Below are 21,022 nucleotides of genomic sequence, written 5' to 3'. Positions count from 1 at the left end.
CAGACTGAAGAGTGTAACGTAGTAGTGTTAGTCGTCTTGGCTAACGTCACCAAAAAATATGGAGCCAAATTATCAATATCAAGAAGTGGAAAACAATGTCACTTGATATCATGAAAAGCATTAACACAGAAAGGTTAACTCACATGAGTTTCTTATAAATAGGACCTAGACATGTTTTTTTCGAATTATCATCTTGGATTAAGTGATCAGGTTTTGAAATTTTTCCCTTCTTATATATATTTCGGACAGATGTTTATCAATAAATCATTGTAGAATCCAAAACAGTAGAATCCCAACTAGGATTCCAAGATTTCCTCCATGCCTGTTTCTCCACTAAATGTAACGTGTAGATGCAATGTGACAGGGGGCCACTTGAGATGTTTGGAGAGTGTTGGGTGGGCACGATATCTTGATGAATGATCCCACTTAGAGACGGATTGGATCCAGTCATCCCTCGTCCCACATTCCCACTCCCAATCCCACTTGACAGGGAAGCAGGTGCCTGTTCCCATTTGATATCAGGCTAAAACGTTGCTCTGAAATGCTCCACATTCATCTTGTATATATCTTGAGCTGCTGGGAGAACCGACACAAATTCGAGGATTTCACATTGCTTCTTATGGGAGCTCGTGTCGATTCTCATATTTGCTAACATTACTGTAGCGAACGTCCATACCATATATTTATATCCTAAGTTTATCTCCATGAACGTATATCTATATTCACTGTATGTGCAGTATGTATCTCAATAACTGCCACTTTCGAATGATCGATCTTCTAAGGAATGCTCGGATGAATATGAATGGAGATGCAATATTTAGATGACATGTTGCTGGGATGATTGGTGATGGAAGGAGGTTTATGAGGGTGTAAGAGGAGGAGGAGGAGGAGGAGGAGAGGAGGAGGAGGAGGAGGAGAGGACGACGATGGTAGAAAGGAGAGGCTAAGAGGAGGAAGGAATGATGAGGAGGATGAGAGGTGGTGGTAAGGAGGAGGATAAAAGATAAAAATGAGAAAAGGAGAAATGATAAAAAGAAGAAAGAAGAAAGGAGAACACTCCCAACTTAAAACTTATATCTAAGAGATATGATCAAATTGTAATCCTGATAGATAATAAGTATTTCAAATATGATGTGATATGACCAAATCCTGTTTAAAGATCATATTCCTTACCATACCTAACTCAATTTCCTCATTTTAATTGACTTCTACCATAGCCACCCTTAATACATGTATTAGAGGTTGCTATTTTTACTACTTTCCCACTTACTTCTATTTACTTTTCTTTATTCGTTTGTGTTTTTGTAGATAAATGAGTAAATAAATAGAATAAATCAATCATAGCATAACAGTGACAGAGCACTCACAAATTCCAGTACGATTAACAATGGAAATCAATCCGAAAATATTTGAAATAAGCTTGTAGTCTCAACTAACTTGTTCAGGCATATCACCTTTCAAACTAAAGTGTTCTTGGAAGGATCTCCATTCCCATGAATTTGTGATGGAGCTGAACAACAGTCTAGAATTTCCTTAGTAGATCTTATTTCCTTATAGATCTCTCATTAAGTGAATACACTAATGATCAAGTTTCTCACAGCTTTTGGGAATAAAATCCCTATCCCTAAGACTTCACTAAAGTTTCAATCCACTAACTTATATTATGCCTTACTTTTATTTTTATCTTTCTTCATAATCTCTATCGTCTGTCCCAATCCACTTTCCATAAATATCATTATCAGCTTCTGAAGTTCAATGAAGATGAACCGTCCCACTCCAAAGAACATCAGTGATTGGGAATATTATTTTTCTCTCACTTAACAAAGTACTTGAACGTTAAGAATAATAAGTGAACTCTAGGGAACAATAGAGCTCGTTCCAGTTATTTAGAAGCAATTCTGCTTAAGTAAGATTTACTTCGAACTGTCAGGACTGCTTATGGATAACATGTATATTTTCCAATCAATCAATGCTTACAGTTTGAATGTCTCAATATAGCATATTTGATTGAATGGATAAACAAACAGGTGTTGAATATTGGCCTATTTGTTTGTCACCCAGTAGCTGCTGCCATCCACCGACCGAGTTCGGAAATACATTGCTGTTCAATCACAATATGTCTATAGGCGTGGTAATCTGAATTTGGTTCTTCATGGGTCCCGATCAGTGAGGATAGAATGTAGAATTACATTCTTGAGGGTAGAATGTAGCATAGAATTACATTCTATACTCTCTGGTCCCGATGCTATCATGCTCTGCCCGATTCAATAATTATTGATTTTGGAGCTCAAAATGTATGTGTTTTTATATCATTATTTTGTGAATTTGAAGTTTGTTTTATGTTTCTACGGAAGTTTTATTCACCCAAATTCAAAATTGTTCGTTTTATTCTGATTTGTATATTCAGATTGATGATATAAATTGAAATGGACATAACCTACGTGATATTTGGACTATTTTAGACAAAATTGAGAAATTGAAGAAGTTTTGGGCAATATACTGTTCTTTTATTTTCCCACTACTGTATTGTTCACTTTATCCAATAAATGAATAAATATTCTCATTTCAAATTTCACCTAATTTATCGAATATTGTTGTTCATATTCTTGTTTTATTCATATCGTTCTCTCCTACTTTTTCAATATTCAATTCATCTTCATCCATTTCTTCATCCCATCCATCCATATTTCTCCTTTATCCATCATTATTGCAGATAGACATTCAATACTTCTTACAATCCTTCCTATAGTCTTCCTCTCTTCATCTCCAGTACTTTCAAAATCCAGCCTTAAAATTACTTGCTGTGTCCGTTTGGCCAAGTTTCTCGTACAGTACAGTTTTTGGATTCTTCTCAACTTAAAAACTAATATACATACTTCTTTTTTTACTAAAAAACAGGGGCTCATTACTAATAAGACCAACTGAACAATATGAATGTCAGCATTATGTTGTCTACAAAGCAAGTAACGTTAATTCAACGAAGAATTACCAACACTTATGATACTAAAGATTGATAATGATGTTGTAAGAACTATTTTTTTAATAAATAGGATGTGAGTGATTCAAGTCGTTTTTTGAATGGTAATAATTCTGTTCTGTTCACTATACATTCTTCAACAACCAGTAGTATATTATTTTTGATATGCTAGGAATGTACATTATTATTGAATCCGAGAATTCCTGACCATCGTAAAATTAATAGCTATTCACCACAGATTGCATATGAACAAGTCCGGAATATTCCTGTTTCGGTAGAAATTCCTGCACATTCCTCTGATGTACCGGTAGGAATTCTAGCAGCCCAGGCACAACTTCGAGATTTACGTGGAAATTCCGTCCATTTTACAACTTGGAACAATGTTAGTTCAATAAATTCAATCGAGAATAGCGTTGAATATTCTGGCTCCACATTGTTTGTTGCTCAGGATTTCAGTCGTATCGAATTGTTCCCTGGTTTGTTGCTTGAAGCCACATAGTTTGGAGATCCAATGAATTTAATTGCCATCCAAACTTGTTTATACGATAGACTCTATTCTCTCGATTAAATACGCAGAACCAATAAAATCAATGAAAAAGCTGACGAAGTGTCTTTTCAATTGAGCAATTATTAATCAATAGAGAAAGTGTAATGAAAAAAATGATATCCTAGCATTATTGAGAAGCGGGAAATATTATTTGATAGATGAATTGCTCAGAAGTAATATTTTGTAAGCCCATTTGTGATGCGCCTATTCTGCTCTCCACAATAATTATTGAAATTATCACAAGAGTATTAACTAAAATTAATGTAATCAATCCAAACTATCAACTACTTGATAATAATAATAATAATAATAATAATAATAATAATAATATAAATTTATTTCCTTTGAAAAAATACAATCAAGCAATTAAAACATAAAAAGTACAAAATATCTACAATACAATAGGCTTATGAAAAAAATATGGGAATTTTTCATATAGCTATTGTTTTCATATAACAACAGTTATAGAAATTTTGGTATAGTGTAATTTTAGTGGTAATTTGATACATTGAAAGCGAATACAGTCATATCATCTTTAATCAACTCCAGAATATTTCAACTTCATTCCTTCCACAATTATTAATAAACTAAAAAATCATTTTTTTCTAGTTTCAATAAGAGTACATACTGATGGAGAACAGAGTATCAAAAATACAGTCATGTCAACTTTAGTTAACCACAGAAAACATTGACCCAATTTCTGTTCGCAATATGGTGAGTCCAAACTAATTAATGATGCTGTCAACTCCCAAACATTGTATGTAAGATAGATAATGATTCCGGCTGGTGACATCTTGACGAAACTAATGCTTCCTGACATCGTGATGTATTTTCTTCCGAAGAAAAGCTGAGAAGCTTTCGCTGACTTGACACTTTTTGAAAGGTGACATCCCCTGCGAGCAAAGATGATTTTTGCTCACGCGATATCGCTCGTGAATGTCATTCATATTTCTCATTTCAAAATTAAAACTCGCAACTTACAAAGATTGTTCTCTGTGGTACACTAATTAATTTCTTTGCGTTCTGATTGGTTATCACTGGAAATTGAAGAAGCAAGAAACTACTTATTTTTCAAGTTTTGGATCTTTTACATCTTCAATGTTGAAAGCATACTCCTATTTTTCAAGTTATAGATCGCGTTTGTCATTTTCAACAATGTAAGCTATTGTTTTCAAACTAAGCCGTTAGTGTTTATCTTGGAATAATTCAAACATGTTGCATGTAGTTTTTTGTTGTGATATGCTCACATCAGCCCTAGGCCTGTGCGTAAGTGATAGGAAGAATGCTAATACTGTATGAAGTTAGATTTATGCATCATGTAAGTTACAATATGCGACTTCACATCCTAGTTTCCAATGATTCATTCGTAATATGCTATATCCAATTCAATATTTTATGAATTTCGCCAAGTACAATGTGAAGGATTATTTATCATGGTAATTGGTGATAGCGAATTCACTGGACTGATTAACTTGAAGTTTTGCATATGAATTCATAATAAATAATAATAATAATATCGTGTGACGTTGCTGGCTCAGGTCTGGTGTCAGAGTTTTAAGGTCGCAACTGATCAATTTCAGGGCCTCTGGCATGACCTAACGACCGCTTTCATAATAATTTACCAAGGATGGCTATAGGTCTATTTTAAATTCTCCAAGATTCCAGTAGGTCAAGCTTTCAGTTTGTCAAGTTTTTAATTAAACCCTTACGTAGCACGGGTTACCTGTTAGTCCTTCATAAAGTGGAGAAGTTTGAATCTTTCAACGTCTATTCGTGGAAATTGTGATGAGATTCGAATGCTCTTGATAATTCGTTTTTGAATTATTTTTGACGACACAACAATCAGGTTTTATGAATAAAACCCTGTACTCACGTGGAGCTATTTCGGGTTTCGAACCTATTTTCAACACTGCTGCCTTCATCTCGTTGTCATTGGTAGGTAGGATGGTATCGGTGATGTTTTATATGAGTTTATTATTGGGTCAAACAGTTTATGGAACTCAAAGTTCAGTTGCTCGTAGTGGAATAGATGGTTTTTGATAAGTTTTAAACTAGTGGCAATTGACTTCCAGTTTTATTTTGAAAACTATTGGTTTGAAAACTATTGCTTGAGGCAGACATACTTTCAAAAGGAATGTTCTTTACCTAAATTGAGCGATTGTAATATATCACTCCAACAGCTGGACTAAACACATACCAATAATGAAATCTTCAGAACAAAAATCGTAAAAGTAGAGTGAAGTTGCCTCGAATTCAACAAACGCTACCAATTGTAAGAAAAGAAATCGGGCAACTGCTCCAACAACAATCATTTGCAAGAGAACAATACAAGAAAAGGAAAAGGGGAATTAGGAAGTGAATAGAGAGGAAGGGAAACGAATTGAGGAGGGAATAAGAGGGAAAGAGCATCATCTGTTCAAGTCAACCAGCCTCCTGAATAATTTCGGTGAACTCGGTCTATCTCTATTATATTCAGACTACACATCGTGTACAACGCAAATCACGATGCTCTCAGGAATTCCTACTTTCACTCTCTTGTTTGCAACTCGTCTCCTTTCACTTTCAGCCTCTTCCTCTCTTACTCACTCTATCACTCTTCCTTCCTTATTCATTTTCTCGTACTCTTTTCATACGGTAGAACACACATTAGTTTCTCCCTTCAAATTATTTTTCTCTCTTTATTTCGTAGCTAATTTTTCCCCGTCTCTGTATTTTTTACTGTTTCATTTCTCTCACCTCTCCTTGTCAAATACTCTCGAATTACCAATTCTACTCTCTTGTTCGCAACTCGTCTCCTTTCACTTTCCTCCTCTTTCTCTCTTAATCACTCTTTCACTATCTCTTTCTTTATTATTTTCTCGCACTACTTCTATATTGTAAAACACACATTAGTTTCTCCCTTCAATTATTTTTCTCATTTCTCTACACTGCTAATTTTCTCCCGTCTGTGTATTTTTCAACTGTTACTCAAATTTTCCTCTCTACTCTTTTTGTCACATACTCCAACACAAAACTGCACACATCATGATTCTCTCTCTAATTCTCTCTTCTTCTGTTTCTCGTTACTGATTCCCCAATTCTCTATTCCACTGTCCTCCTGTAGAATACTCTCTCTGTCTTTCTTCACTCTCCATGTATTTTCAATTTTCCTTTGTCTCCCTGTCAAATATCCTGACACATTACACAATGCATATTCGTGGTGAAGTGGTATAGGCGACATTACAGTCCAAACTTCGTCACGCTACAAATAAAAAAGCAATTCTATTCTATTCTTTTCATATCACGATTCTCTCTTCGATTCTCTTTTTCTGCTTCATCGTCTTCCATTTCCCTGCAATCATACTCTCCCTGCTTTCTCCCTGTTATGTATTTTTTGCAAACGTTTACCACACTCTCTACATAACGTTTAATCCATTATACTCTCTATAACTCCAACTTTCTTATTCCTTTATCTCCTTCATCTCTCTGTTCCGCTCTTTCGATCTCTCTACCACTACTCGCCCTCAACCTTACTCTCTTTTTCTTCTTCTGTTCTCTTCTTCTTCTTCTTCTTCTTCTTCATCTTCTTCTCCTTCTTCATCTTCTTCTCCTTCTTCATCTTCTCCCTCCTCTCTTCCCTTACTCTCTCTCACTTTCTTTTCACATGAAACCAAATCACCATAAATGAACTTTATGGTACTCTCTCCAATGCACATTGTCTCTTTTATCTCCCTTCTTCATTGCTCATTTCTCTTACACTCTCGATCTATACAACCTGTCTCTCTCACACTCTCTTGTTTCCTCCATTCTTCCCACTCCCTTTTTTTCTTTCTCTTCTTTTTTTAAACAATCTCTCCTTTATCTCATTGTCCCTATAACATTCCACCTTTTAGTTTCTCATTTATGGCTTTTTTTCTCCCTCTCAATCTCTCTCTCTCTCTCTCTCTCTCTTCCTTCCTCTCTCTCTTCCTCTCTCTCTCTATTTCACCCTCTATCACACTCTCTCTCTTATTCAATATCTCTCCCACTCCCTCTTACTCACTCTTGGTCTTTCTCTTCCTCTGTTATCTTTCCCTTTCTCTTACCTGCAATCTCTGTTCCTGAGTGGATCATCATCATCAACATCATCATCATCATCATGATCGTCATGAACACAGATCGCTGAATAAGACAATCAGTTAGCCGCCGCAGAACGACAGTTCTCAGTTGGGTTGCTCGGCCTGAATGTGAATCATGGAGTCCCAATTGGCTCAATTTGCCCTTCTAATTGAACATAGCAATCGATAAGCTGCCGTTTCCATTGCTGTTCCGCTATTTCGGGATGATCCAGCATTCGTGAGCAGTGGGTTGGGAATAGTTTAGTCGAAGATGGATTGTGGTTTGGCTTCCTGAGGCTCGGTTATGTGATGCAATATTCAACCGTAACTGCTTTATTCGTAGATGCAGAATTGCAATTGTATCGTACTGTTGTCTGTGGAATATGAATGATTAGTTCTGGCTGATTTGGTCCTTGAGATAATCCAGAAGTCAGGGGAGTAGAATTCTCAGCTTTAGTCGAAGATGAATGTGTTTCAGTTCCGTGAGGCTCAGTTATCTGATGTAATTTAACCGTAACTATTGGATTGTTCATGTATATTGCAATAATATTGGAATGAGCTACTGTAACACTGAGCTCATCTATATAGTTTGCAACTGTATTGCTATTGACATTGAAATTACAGACATTTGAATCATTCCGATTGATAATCTTTTCTGTTTTGAGATGATTCAATTATCAAGGGAAATGTTTGTTTGTAACAGGTCGTATAGCATCCAGGATCTACGTTATTCAGGTCATGTTATCCAGTTTGAAGTTTTAAAGTTGATGATTTGAAATCATTCATGTAGATTGTGATGTTTTTTTTGAAAATTAGCTGTGGCAGTTTCCATGGATCAAAGGCGTTTAATGTGTACATGGAATAACAGACCAATTCATGAATAATACAGTTTTGAGAGGTTACAAACCTGCGGTTTGTTGAAATCAATATTATCTGAGAAGTCTATTATAGAGCTTATCACTATTGTACACATTTGCATTCATGTAGTTTACATTTTAATCATAATGATGGTTTTATAGTTTGAGTCATTTCGATGAATTCGTCTGTATAATTAAGTAGACCAATGTTACGTAAATTTTGAATGATGGAAAAATGATATAGAGGTTTATAAAAATTATTGTGATGTTTTAATGATCAATTTGGAAATCCGATTTTCTTAGTAAACCAGTTTCTTGTTAACAAAGTATCAGCACATAGGTTTTTTCTCAGCAATCTTTACTCCCACCTTGTTAATGCTCTTTGTCTCTCCAGTGTTAAAACAGTCAGGATGTTGGCTTTATAACACCAAGGCTTTACAAAAGAGATTAAAACTGGGTACTTATATAATCTTGGATGTGGCTGGAATTTGCAACATATGCTTACAGCAGTGATGATGTTCTTTCTTCTCTTCCTCTTGCACTCTCTCTCTATTCATATGCATGTCCACATTATCTATCTTTCTCCTCACTTCTTCCTATCAAAACCTTCTTGTTTTATCCTTGAACTCCAAATTCTCCTCCGTAATTACGTTTTCTTCTTCTCCCTTCTTCTCATTCTACTCACCCTCTTTCTCCACCACTTCCTTGTCCTATTATCTTTTCTATTAATAACCTCCTCCTCCTCCGATGCCTTATTCTCGCCTTTCTTATTCACCCCTTACTCTTTTTTCTCTTTCTCCTTCTTCATTTCCTCCTCCACTATTTCATTCTCATACCTTCTCGTCCTCTTTTTTGTCATCCTCATCGATCCTCTTCTTCCTCCCTCTTATATTATCTAATCCCTTATCTTCCTCAAAAGCAATCTTCCTCGCCAAGTACCGAAACTTCCTACTTTTGTTATTAGTTGATCATAATTGAATTAGCTTGGCACGCCTATTCAGACGACAGTAGACAAACTTCCCCAGGTTAATACCCGCAGTTCCTTCCTTCCTTCCTGATCTTCTCTTCCAACTTGACATAAGACAGGATTTGCACGCACTTCAAAACAACAGACCGCCAAAGTTCATCCACCAAATCCTTGCTCTATCTAATAACTAAGATTGGTGTGAGATTGTATTGAGAGAGCACAAGACAAAGAATGATTCGAAGATGAATGAATTATTGTCCAAAAGGGTTGTCTTGATACTTGTTCTACTTTCTCAACATTCAACACTATAAAGCTCTGAAATCTCTGAAGACAAAGACTTATTTTGGGATTATTTGAGTTGATGTTGATCATTGTTCCTTACCTACATTACTACACACTTTCTAAACAATTTTAATTACAAGTTTGAATTATCTCCAGTTGTATATATGCTCGTTTTTTGTAAAAATTGAAAAATAGCTAGAAATAACATAGGCCAAATTCCGATTCAAATTTTTGCAACTTCATTGTAGGCTACAATGATGTAAAATTCATTAAATTTCAGCTTCATTTGTTTTAGAACAAAATTTCTATTGTTCAACTGTAATCAAAACTTCTAGAACACGTTTGTCCTGCGAACCCGCGATCAAAGTTTTGTTAGCTTCCACTCCCCCTTGGGATGAAAAATGGATTATGAATTTTCTGGTATCAAAAAGTAATTTGTAAACTCTTTACAGAATTCATTACAAGATTGATTTTAATGTATACATAACTCTCATTCAACAACAAAGAGCCTTGCAACTGAAACAGTTTTATGTATGACTAGCAGGTAACCCGAAACCCGTGATCCGCAAGGGCTAATTGAAAACTTGACGTTATGAAATCTTGGAGAATTGAAAATGGCCCTATAATCATTCTCGGTGAATTAGGAATCTATATGCAAAATTTCATCTTGTTGCTGCAATTGCGGGTGAATTCACCAATACACCAATACAGATATCGTTATCACGTCCCGCAATAACAGAAAAACGGGAAAAATCAAAATAAATAAAGGTGTAAGACAAGGGTGCCCAATGTCGCCTACTGTCTTCAATATATACACTGACGAGATTCTGGAAATTTGGAATCGATATGTTGACGCAGGAATAGAGCTCTGCAATAATGTTTTTATGAATTCTCTACTATATGCTGACGACACTGTGGTCATTTTCAACACGGAAGATAAACTACAATATGCTCTTTTCAAGTTGAACGAAATTGGGTTGGACTTTGGTATGAAAATCTCACCTCAAAAATCAAAGATAATGGCATTCAGGGGAAAGTGACCAGTCAGATCAAAAATCGTGATAGCCAATCAAGCATTAGATCAAGTGAGAGACTTCAGCTACTTGGGATGCCGCATTTCATTCGATAAGGATGAAGATGTTGGTGAAAAAGTGGCGAGATTCAGTACGGTCTGTGGCACTATAAGACGAGCTATAGGAAGGAGAACGAGACAAGATACCCAGCTGAAGTTTTACAGAACAATGGCGATACCGTTAATAACATACGGTAGCGAGGCATTGGTTTTAAACAGACAAACTGAATCTCGTAGACAAACTGCTGAAATAAGATTTTTACGAGCGGTCAAAGGGTTGTAGTAGACTGGATAAAATAAGGAATGACAACATAAGAGCTGAATTCAATGTAGAACCGCTATTGTATATTCTGGAGGAATATCGGGAAAATTGGTTACTCATTTATTCAGAATGCCATCCAATAGGCTCCCAATATTAGCATGGGAGTACAAACCCGAAGGACAGCGAGGCATAGGAAGACCAAGGAAGAAATGGATGCCGGTACAGGCCAATAGAGCGTAATCCTTGTAAGAAGATGATGATGATGATGATATGCAAAATTTCATGTTAATCAGTCTAGTATTTCAGACGTGAAGACATATCATTCGTGAATTTCCTATTCCGTACGTTATACCAGTACGGAATAAGCCAGTCCCTTATTCCTCGTATTATAAATATTATCATCACATATCATCCCATACGAATTTTATTGAAATATTCTCTCAATTGTGTGCTTCCAGGACGACGAGGAGCCTTGCAACAGCAACAACGCGGTGTGCCAATCAAACGCGTGTCGCGAGGCGGCTGAACGCGTGAACGCGGCGCTCAAGTGGTCAGCTGACCCCTGCAAGGACTTCTATCAGTTCGCGTGTGGCGGCTGGGGCAGGCATCAGGCCCTGACTGCTCTACAGGAGCGTGTCGACAATGATCTCAGACGTGAGTAGCTCTAGCAATTCATCTCAGACAATTGTTTGCTAATGTTACATTTGCAACAGGAGTTGAAGATTATTCAATTAAAACATTTATTAGAAATACGTACTTAATGAGAAAACTCATTAAAAATACTAAATGGTACATGAATCAATCAGTTACGAATCTGAAAAAAAATCTGAATCATAAGTAATTACTCACCCGACCAATATCAATATACATTTAGTTATCCACTTTATTCATACATTTTAAATCTCCAAAACTCATATCTCATCTTCTCTTGGTAATGGGCATCGGCAAGAATAAAAAGGTTTCAAAGATTCTTATCTTCGTATTCATGTTATGTGCTGAGACTTGTTGAATGATTGGATAAGGCAAGTAGATGAAGTATTCAGGAGAGAAATTGTGGAGGCTCATGACTTATTCTGTTCCAGTACAATAAATCAATAGAATGATCGAATTGAACTCAACGTAGTGTTCAAATTTACATTCAGATCACGGACATGCACATTTACATTTGGAAGTATAGAAGTATGAAGAATTGTGAAGTACTCACTTGATAGACTTCACTGAAAAGAGTTTCTTATGAGAGGAGCAATAAGGTTGGATTATCTTTCCTCATTGTTTCATTATTTTAAACGATATTCTAAGATATATAAAGTAGGAGTAATAAAAACAATATAAAAACTTGTAGTACCCTTTTATTAAAACATTTTAAAAAACTTTAAAACATATTAACGACTATTTTAAAAATGGCCAATGGTCGAAACCAGTCGATGGAATGTTTTAAAGGGTTTCAAAATGTTTTAATAAAAGGGTACCACAAGCGTTTATATTGTTTTTATCAATTTGAAAAAAGTATATCATATGAGTGAAGTGTTTTCATAATTAGGAGCTTGCAGTTTCACATGAATACTCTAAATCCAGAGTATTCAACTTGAAAAAGAATATGCAAAGAATAGCCTACGCAAACCGTTAGGAATTATAGGGATACTTTAGGGCCGGTTTCCAAGCTCGGGATCTTGCCAAGCTCTAGACTTCAAACAGTTGGAGTAAGAAAATTGGTTTTCCGAAACGGGGCGTAGTCGCAGTAAAACGATTAACGAGTTTTAAATTGAATTTATTAAAACTAGAAAATTGAACACAAAATCAAATAAAAATAAAATAGTGTCAAGTTTCAGCAATTTTGAATTATTTAGGAATGTTTCATTTCAACAAGGAGAAAGGTTTCCTATTACAGAAATGAGAAAATAAAGATTATCATAAAAACTGTGACTACGCCCCATTTCGGAAAGTCAGTTTTCTGACTCCAGCTGTTTAAAGTCTAGAACTTAGCTAAATCCCGAGCTCAGAAACCGGCCCTTAGTGCTTTTATTATAGGAATCCATCGAGAATATTGATTAAAAGTCTGACAGAAGCTCTCTGAAGACTCAATCCAATGTGCATTCATGCATTGAAAGCACGGGGTAGATGCGCTCTAGCGATTTCTAAAAATACCTCAAAAGTAATGATTAAAGTAGAAACGGACTAACCGTGTATTGATCTTGTCTGAAGCTCGCTTGTTTTCAGCCTTGTATCAGGCCTTTTTAGCCTTATATCAGACCTTTCCAGCCTTGTTTTCAGGCTTATCTTCATCCTTTATGCTTGCCTGCCTGATCAATGCTTATCGCTCTGACGTTCTAAGTATAGAACAGTGCCTCAGGCTTGTTGGATTTCTTCCTTCTCAACTGAGTTAACCCTACAAATGATAGACGTCGCATTTGCGACCCAAAAAATCCTTCCTTAAGTGATAACGTCGCAAATGCGACGCATTAGCAGTCGATCGCAGAAATCGACTTATCGACCGAATCGACTAATCGAATGTATCGAGTATCAATTCCATTCGATAGAGAAAATTCTGGTGAAGATTCTGATGTATGATTTTGTGTAGTTAGGTTGGCAACATTTCGGTCAGTCAGCCGTCAAAACAGCCATCTCTCCCGGTCGACTCAGTTCGCAACCCGAGCGTTGCGAAATTTAAAAATTTATAGAAAAATAATGAGTGGACAAATGTTTTATTTCTATACATATTTTGAAAGAGGACATAAATGCGCATATTTTGTATATCTTGGAATTCCACAGACTTGATTCTTTATGTGATTTATATGACGTGTAAGTCAAAAATACAAAAGTGAAAAAACTGTCTACATCTACATTTTTGTGTACCACTCGTGAAGGAGACAGATTGTGTTTGTCAACTTTATGTATGCTAATAGTTCATGATTTTCTGAGTAAAATGATATATAATAATATTGTGTTTATAGCATTTCCCTATTTATTATTATTTTTCCAAGATCATGTTGCGCGCTGCTTCAAAAAAGCCCATCACTTAAGGCAAAACAGCTCATCAGTTCTAGGGTTAATCGCCTGTCATGCTCACGGTTGTTCGAAATTGGAAATTGGAAAGTTGAATTTTCATGAGAAATGGTGATAGTTGATCTATAAACCCGACTTCTATCTTCAAAATCCCAAGCTAATGTTTAAGATGGAAAATTGGAAAGATGATTCAGAGAAAAAATAATGTTCTATCTCAGAATGTTGACTTCTCATTGGAAATTTTGATAGTGATACATTTAAATCGGACCAAGTATGTGCCTACGCAGATGATGTTGTACTCATTTCACGGTCAAAACAAAACCTACTGGATATATTGGGAGTATTAAAAGAAGAAGGAAAGAAAATGGGCCTGGATATTAACACAGAAAAATCTAAGTACCTCAAAATGACTGCAGAAGATAGACGCAGACAGATAACTGACATAAGTGACATTACAAGTCTGGGTCAACAGCTAAAGGTTGACGAGCAAGGAGTAACGCAGAGGTGAACGTGTTCCTGAATGGAGAAGATATTGTGCGTTTCATCAAAGCGCAGAGAATAAGGTGGCTTGGTCACGTGACAAGAATGGGAATAGACAGGTTACCCAACAACTTGATGAACGCACAAATGATGGGGATTAGAAAGCGTGGAAGACCAAGGAAGAGGTGGTGGCTACGGGATGTGGAGGAGGACTTGCATATCATGGGAGTGCGGTCGTGGAGGAGAAAGGCAGAAGACAGAGAAGCATGGAGGCAAATCGTGAGGGAGGCCAAGGTCCACACCGGACTGTAGAGCCAGCGAAAGTGAAGTAAAGTAAGTAATAGTATCATACTGGAATTACTAAATAAAATTCATGCATCTGTGAGTGACGAAGTTGAATTTGACTAGTTGAAGAAGACTAGTCTTTTTAATTACTGAATGTTGAAGAAGCTGACTTACCCCTACTCTGACTCTTGTTTGAATTGCTGAAGCTTAGTTTTGTTCCAATTCAAACTTCAACTGAATATTCAAAAATTCCCTACTTGGAAATGATACAAACCACTAATCTATTTACGTCAATTTAAAGGTTCTAAATTCGTTTTATTTTATTATGAATAGAACTTTTGAATAAAGCTTCGTTTACACTGGAGTTGATAACAAAAGTTTTTAACATTTTTGTTATTAACTGATGTTAATTACAAAAGTCATTGACATAATGATAAAATTACGAGATAAACTATAACGAATTATCTCAACTCTCATCCGATTCGTTGAGAGACCCTCAACTCTGAACCAACCAGGTCACATGGTATTATCATCGCACTTCAATTACAGCGAGCAAAAATTGTTATTACACGTTCTCGTATGTCGTAGAAAAGTTCTAATGAGCGAATTTCGGTGGCCGGTGAACAAGATTCACCCTTTCGCGTAATTTGGAAGAGCGACGCGCGTGTTGGAGCGGAAATTCTGGCTTCAATCCAATGTTTGAGAGCGTCAAAAGGGTTGCAAAAGAGAGAAAAAATGAAATTACTGAGCTTCAAATGAGAGCCGGCTTTGCCGCCCTGCTATTAGAACATGCTCTTTTTTATATTTTTGAAATCCCTCTCCAGAGCCCTTGGATCAAATCGTGAGATTCACTCCAGTCTGTCAGCATTGGATGAATGGAGAGCTTTGATGCTATTTATGTCGAATGCTGACAGTTTCAAGTGAATCTGAAGCTGCTTCTCCATAGTCAGATTCAATTCAACATTGTCAGCCTTGATTGAATGGGAAGTATTGTAGTTGATTATGAGGACTGCTGACTGTTTGTAGTGAGTCCTTCTGTAGCAAAGTTATTTGAGAGTACGAGCTGTTGAATATAGTGGTAATTAATGGATCACGATATAAATGTGTGGATGTAACCGCTTGGAAGTTTGCTGATTCCTGTGCGGAATTAATTTTTCCCAAAAGATTAGCTTCGTTAATGTAATTTGAGAGGTAGGAAATGGATACTAAGCGATCCGAAAGCATTATTAGTCAGTCAGTGAATATTTTATGTTCTTTGAATGAACGTGTCTGCGAGATATCGTTTTTAGCGTGAGAATTCGTTGATGTAACATTGCAGTTTCTGATGGATAAAACGTAATTGAATCATACATAATTTATAGATAATATAGAAAAAGTACAAACCGTATGTAGTCACCTAGTCACAATTACAGTCACAATATTTAAGTTAGGATAAACAAGCCCACGTTGAGACACCAACATTCAAACAGCTATAACTTAGACAAAAATAAAAAAAAATTACATTTTTTAATTTTATATTTATTGTATTCGCTTACACTTTCATCCTTGAGGATGGCAACCGCATTGATTGTCAATTGATTTTTTTATTGCAAAAACAATTTTTTGGGGAGTGTCCCAATCTGGGCTTAAGACCGGCCCACGATGGGACTTCCCTTGCCCAGGTTGAGATATTGAATTAAAAATAAGCAATTCATTATTTTTGTCAATTTATAACATTTTATTATAAGTATTGATAGTATATATACATTATTTGAAATTTTTTTAGTAAAAACTATTACCAAAAGTCATGTGCACAAAGTGTGTTTGAAATGGCTACCTCTGAAGCTACATTACAGGGTATAATCATATATCATATTTATTCATAATTTATTTCATTGATATGTAGCCTACATTGAGTAAAATAAGATTCAGAAGCAATGCTCATCGTTATAATATGGGCATTTTTTATCATGATTGCAGTGTCCCAATGTGGGCTGTCCCAAGGTGGTCAGATGGTCATGGCTTTGTTTTAGACAGAATAACTGGATTAAAAATGAGAGTATAATAATGTTCTACATATAAAAATATTCATAAAATGATAAAGAATGCATATTAGCTGTGAGACTTACCTTAAATGGTAAATGTTCAAAGTAAAAATTAAAATTCCTCTTCTCAAAAAAAACTTTGAGGTTACAAAAACATGTCTTTTATTTTTTCTTAATAACGACTGGTGCTTCATCTGAAATTATTATGTCTGTAATTAAGGCTTTAAACAGCTGATAAAACATCGCAGTTGTTGCCAACCTAACACTCACTAATTTCTCACAAATTGAAGTGTCCCAACGTGGGATTGTCCCAACGTAGGCTGGTTTACCCTACTATATACAGTAGCTTTAATGAATAACAATTATTTGTCTTGATACTCAAGTCGTTTTAATCCACATCTCTATTTATATAGACCAGATGCACTCTGAAGTACCTGTAATTTGCAGTTAATATAGAAAAACTGCCTATATACAGTACTGATAAGTAAAAAGGGGTTAAGTCACAAAATGTCGATTTTGACTTTTCTAGATGTTCTTATTCAGAGAAATTTGCTCTTTTTTTGTATAAAGGATTTAAGTCTTTGTGGTATTGTTTTAGAGTTATTCTCATGGTAAAATGGATAAATCTCAGGAAAATATCATTCATGTTTGATATAAATTATACAAGTCAACTCATAACCTTTAAAAGGTGAAATTAAAACTAATAGGAATGGCGAAAATCATATAAGTAAACTTATAACTTTCAAGAAATGAAATAGGTATTGATATAAATGATATCAGTCAACATATCCCCTTCAAGACGCGGTAATAGGGTAGTGATATAGATGATACAAGTCAACTTGAATCAAGATCAAAAAGGGTTAAGTCATAAAATTCTTTGATACAAAGGGTTTAAGTCGTACATATTTTTGTTTACACCTGTATAAAAAATGTCAATATGTAAGAAACCATTATTGGGCACAGTAAACATGTGAAGAAATATGTAGAGCAACGATTAGCGTTGTAATACTTTCGATAATTATTCATAGATTTCATTCAGAATTTTTTGAACTTTTTGTTTTTGCTCTACTGAAAAATTATGAAAACTGACTTGACACCCTTATACTTATCAGTACAGATAGTCACAATTACAGTTACAATATTCAAGATACTATATATTCTACCTTACAGTTACTCCAGTCACAATAAGGTAAATTATTATCATAATAATTGTAGATTGAAGTTTGAGGTATAAAAACAGGAAGGTGATTAATAACATACTCAATTATAAAATGTAATGGACGATGGAATGTATATAATATGTGTTGTACAAATTCATGCACTTTCGGCCGCAGAATAATATTTGTCAACATGCGAGCAATATGATAATATCCAACAAGTTTTTGGAATACATTATCCAATATTACTCATAATCATACTATATCCTCGTACATTACATATGCATATTTATGCATATTATCCTCGTGATACCATAGCATTAACAATATGTTTAAAAAATCTCATTACGTATGTATTGTTGTATGATTGTATCATTATATCATTATTGTATCATTATCATTATTGTTGTATGTGTTGTATCATTACGTATGATTGTTCATTCTATGGTAATACGTAATACCAAAAATGCAAACTAACTCTCTCTATTTTTATTTAGTCTATGGTAATATATTATCAAACAGATGCATTTTCTACGCAACATATAATTTATCAACCTGAAATGTATATTTGGAATATTATTCACTTGGCATTGTATTATATAATGTTGATTAAAATATTTTCAACTGATATGTTTATAAAATAATGGCTAAAGTGAATACGATAACTGTTGTGGAGCAGTTTGGAAAATTCTAATCGCACCAAAACCAGTCATCATAATGCGGTACCAACAAGTCGCAAGCCACATGCTGCAAGTCAAATGTTGCATGCCACATGCTGCAAGCCAAATGCTGCATACCACTGGCTGTATGCCACATGCTTTGAGCCGAATACTGCTTGCCCTATTCTGTATGCCACTTGCTGTATACACCGCATGTCGCATGCTACATCGGTCCAATTTTTGGCCTGTTATAATACGGGTGAGTGAATCTGTTGGCCTTCTGCCAGATCGCGTGGAGTGGATGTGGTTGATATATATTTTACGCCCTATAAAGCTGGGGTTCGCAGCTTTCAACAGTGCGGCGGAGAAGGCCCAAGGATGCCAAAAAGCAGAATTGGGAAAACTATAGTGAGATTCTTAGTGAGATTCTTCACTTCAAACTGTCAGCACTGTTTGGATGGGAATCATCTGTGTTATTTTTAAGGAATTCTGACAGTTTGGAGTGAGTCCTACTATATAGTAGGCCTAGTGGTTTTGGAGATTAAAGTTTTGTCAAAATATTATATTGTTGCAGACAGTTGGAGGATTTTTGATTTGTGTAAAAAGAGAGATTTCTTAAGAATTATTAGAGATTTGCAATAATTGAAATGGAAAACAATCATATACAACAATTTCTTTTTAGATCATAATTGTAAGTTTTCTTTACAGATTTATTGAGCGAGGCAACATCAGGAACTTTCAAGAAGCTGGGTGATTTCTATCAGAGCTGTGTGGGTGCCGAGAGTAATTCTTTGCTGTCACCTAGTAAGTACAGATTATGAAAATCTTATATATTTTATAATAATATTTTATGAGAATGTTGTCTCATATTAAACCAACAGAAAACTGGGAATATTTCAATAACTTTTAAAATAATGCAGCATGTAGGGCTAGTGCAACAATTGCACGAGCATAATATTATTTGTTTTGTTGATGAGATTAGATTTTTTAATTTGTACAAATTATGATAAAAATTGAAATTACTAATGATATATTGTCTTGAACTAACATAGAATATCTATTTATTCTTTTTTTGTGTAGTTGAGAAGTTGATATTGTGGTAATTATTCATATTGAATGAAAAAGACTAAGAAATTGTCAAAAAACCACTGATTTATTGATAATTAGAAAGACCGGTTCGGTTATTACACCATTGTCAATCTCTGATAAACTGTTTATCAGAGATTGACAATGGTGTAATAGCCGAAACCGGTCTTTCTAATTATCAATAAATCAGTGGTTTTTTGACAATTTCTTAGTCTTTTCCATTCAATCTATTTATTCATTTATTCCATTGACAATCACAAATCATAATTAAAATATAATAATATGATATGATTAGCGGTGTTTGAACGTATAACTCCGTAAACGATTTGAAGAACATGACAATTCTCCAAAACGATATAGAAAATTACCTCTTCTTTAACACTATGCATCTATAGCGCATTGTTGGAGATAAGAGAAAGAGAAATATCATGAAGGAACATGAAAAAATGACCGTAATTCATATAAGCCTACTTCTACATTTTCTAATTCTGTCTTCTGGTAGGGGATTCAGTAATACTAAGCCTTATACAGTTGAAAAGATTGTTTTCGATTATCTTGAAATAATGTGATAATATGGGCCATATTTTGCTCTTATTTCTAGGATCGCTTAATAATTTTTTTATATAATAGATCATATAGCTTGATATCATCAAAGTACAAATTATAAACTCATAGTGTGCTTACATATATGAATAAATCTTCTCATATACAGAAATTTGGAAAAAATTAGAGTTATTTTACTCATAAGTTCAAATAAAAAAGAACCCTGTTGATGAGAATGCTTTAAGCTCCATATGAATAAACATTATTTCATGCATTGGCTTTGCATACAATTATTATCCTTTTCTCATGTGTAGAATTAATGCATGAACTTCATAATCTTCCTTTTTCACGAAATCCTATTTATTCTCGTATTTTCTTCATTAACACTCTTCCATTTTTCTCAAAATTCTAATCTATTCTCATATTCTCTTTATTATCAACACTCCTTCATTCAAATCACATATTTTCTCATGAATGTGCACAATTAATGCAAAATTCAAAATTTCTAGGATAACCCTTCCATAGTGAGATAATCTTGTAACTGTCAACATTGGTTGAATGAGAAACTCTGGAGGTGTTAATAGAGAATGCTGACCGTTTAAAGTGAATCTCAATGAAGAAGGCTCCATGTATTTACGTAAGAGCTATGAACAGTATCAACTTTCTGGTTACGTTGACCTCTCCTTAATTTTCCAGTAGCTCTAAACCTTTTAGGAGGGTGTGGCAGGGCAGAAAAGCCATCAAA

The 21,022-nt window shown here is 35.0% G+C and overlaps 1 protein-coding gene across 3 annotated transcripts in view; it reads left to right on the top strand.

Moving 5' to 3' along the window:
* Positions 1–21,022, top strand: part of LOC111055029 (endothelin-converting enzyme homolog) — a 124,498-nt gene that overhangs the window by 84,942 nt on the left and 18,534 nt on the right. For all 3 annotated transcript variants that reach the window (XM_039425983.1, XM_039425981.1, XM_039425980.1), the window contains exons 4-5: positions 11,499–11,694; positions 19,357–19,452. In XM_039425983.1, coding sequence (XP_039281917.1) covers positions 11,499–11,694; positions 19,357–19,452 — 292 coding nt within the window. The remainder of the gene's footprint in view (positions 1–11,498; positions 11,695–19,356; positions 19,453–21,022) is intronic.

Source organism: Nilaparvata lugens, chromosome 4 (assembly GCF_014356525.2).
Source record: "Nilaparvata lugens isolate BPH chromosome 4, ASM1435652v1, whole genome shotgun sequence".
Classification (NCBI taxonomy): domain Eukaryota; kingdom Metazoa; phylum Arthropoda; class Insecta; order Hemiptera; family Delphacidae; genus Nilaparvata; species Nilaparvata lugens.
Note: the sequence above shows the minus strand (reverse complement) of the source record. Positions and strands in the feature narration are given on the sequence as shown.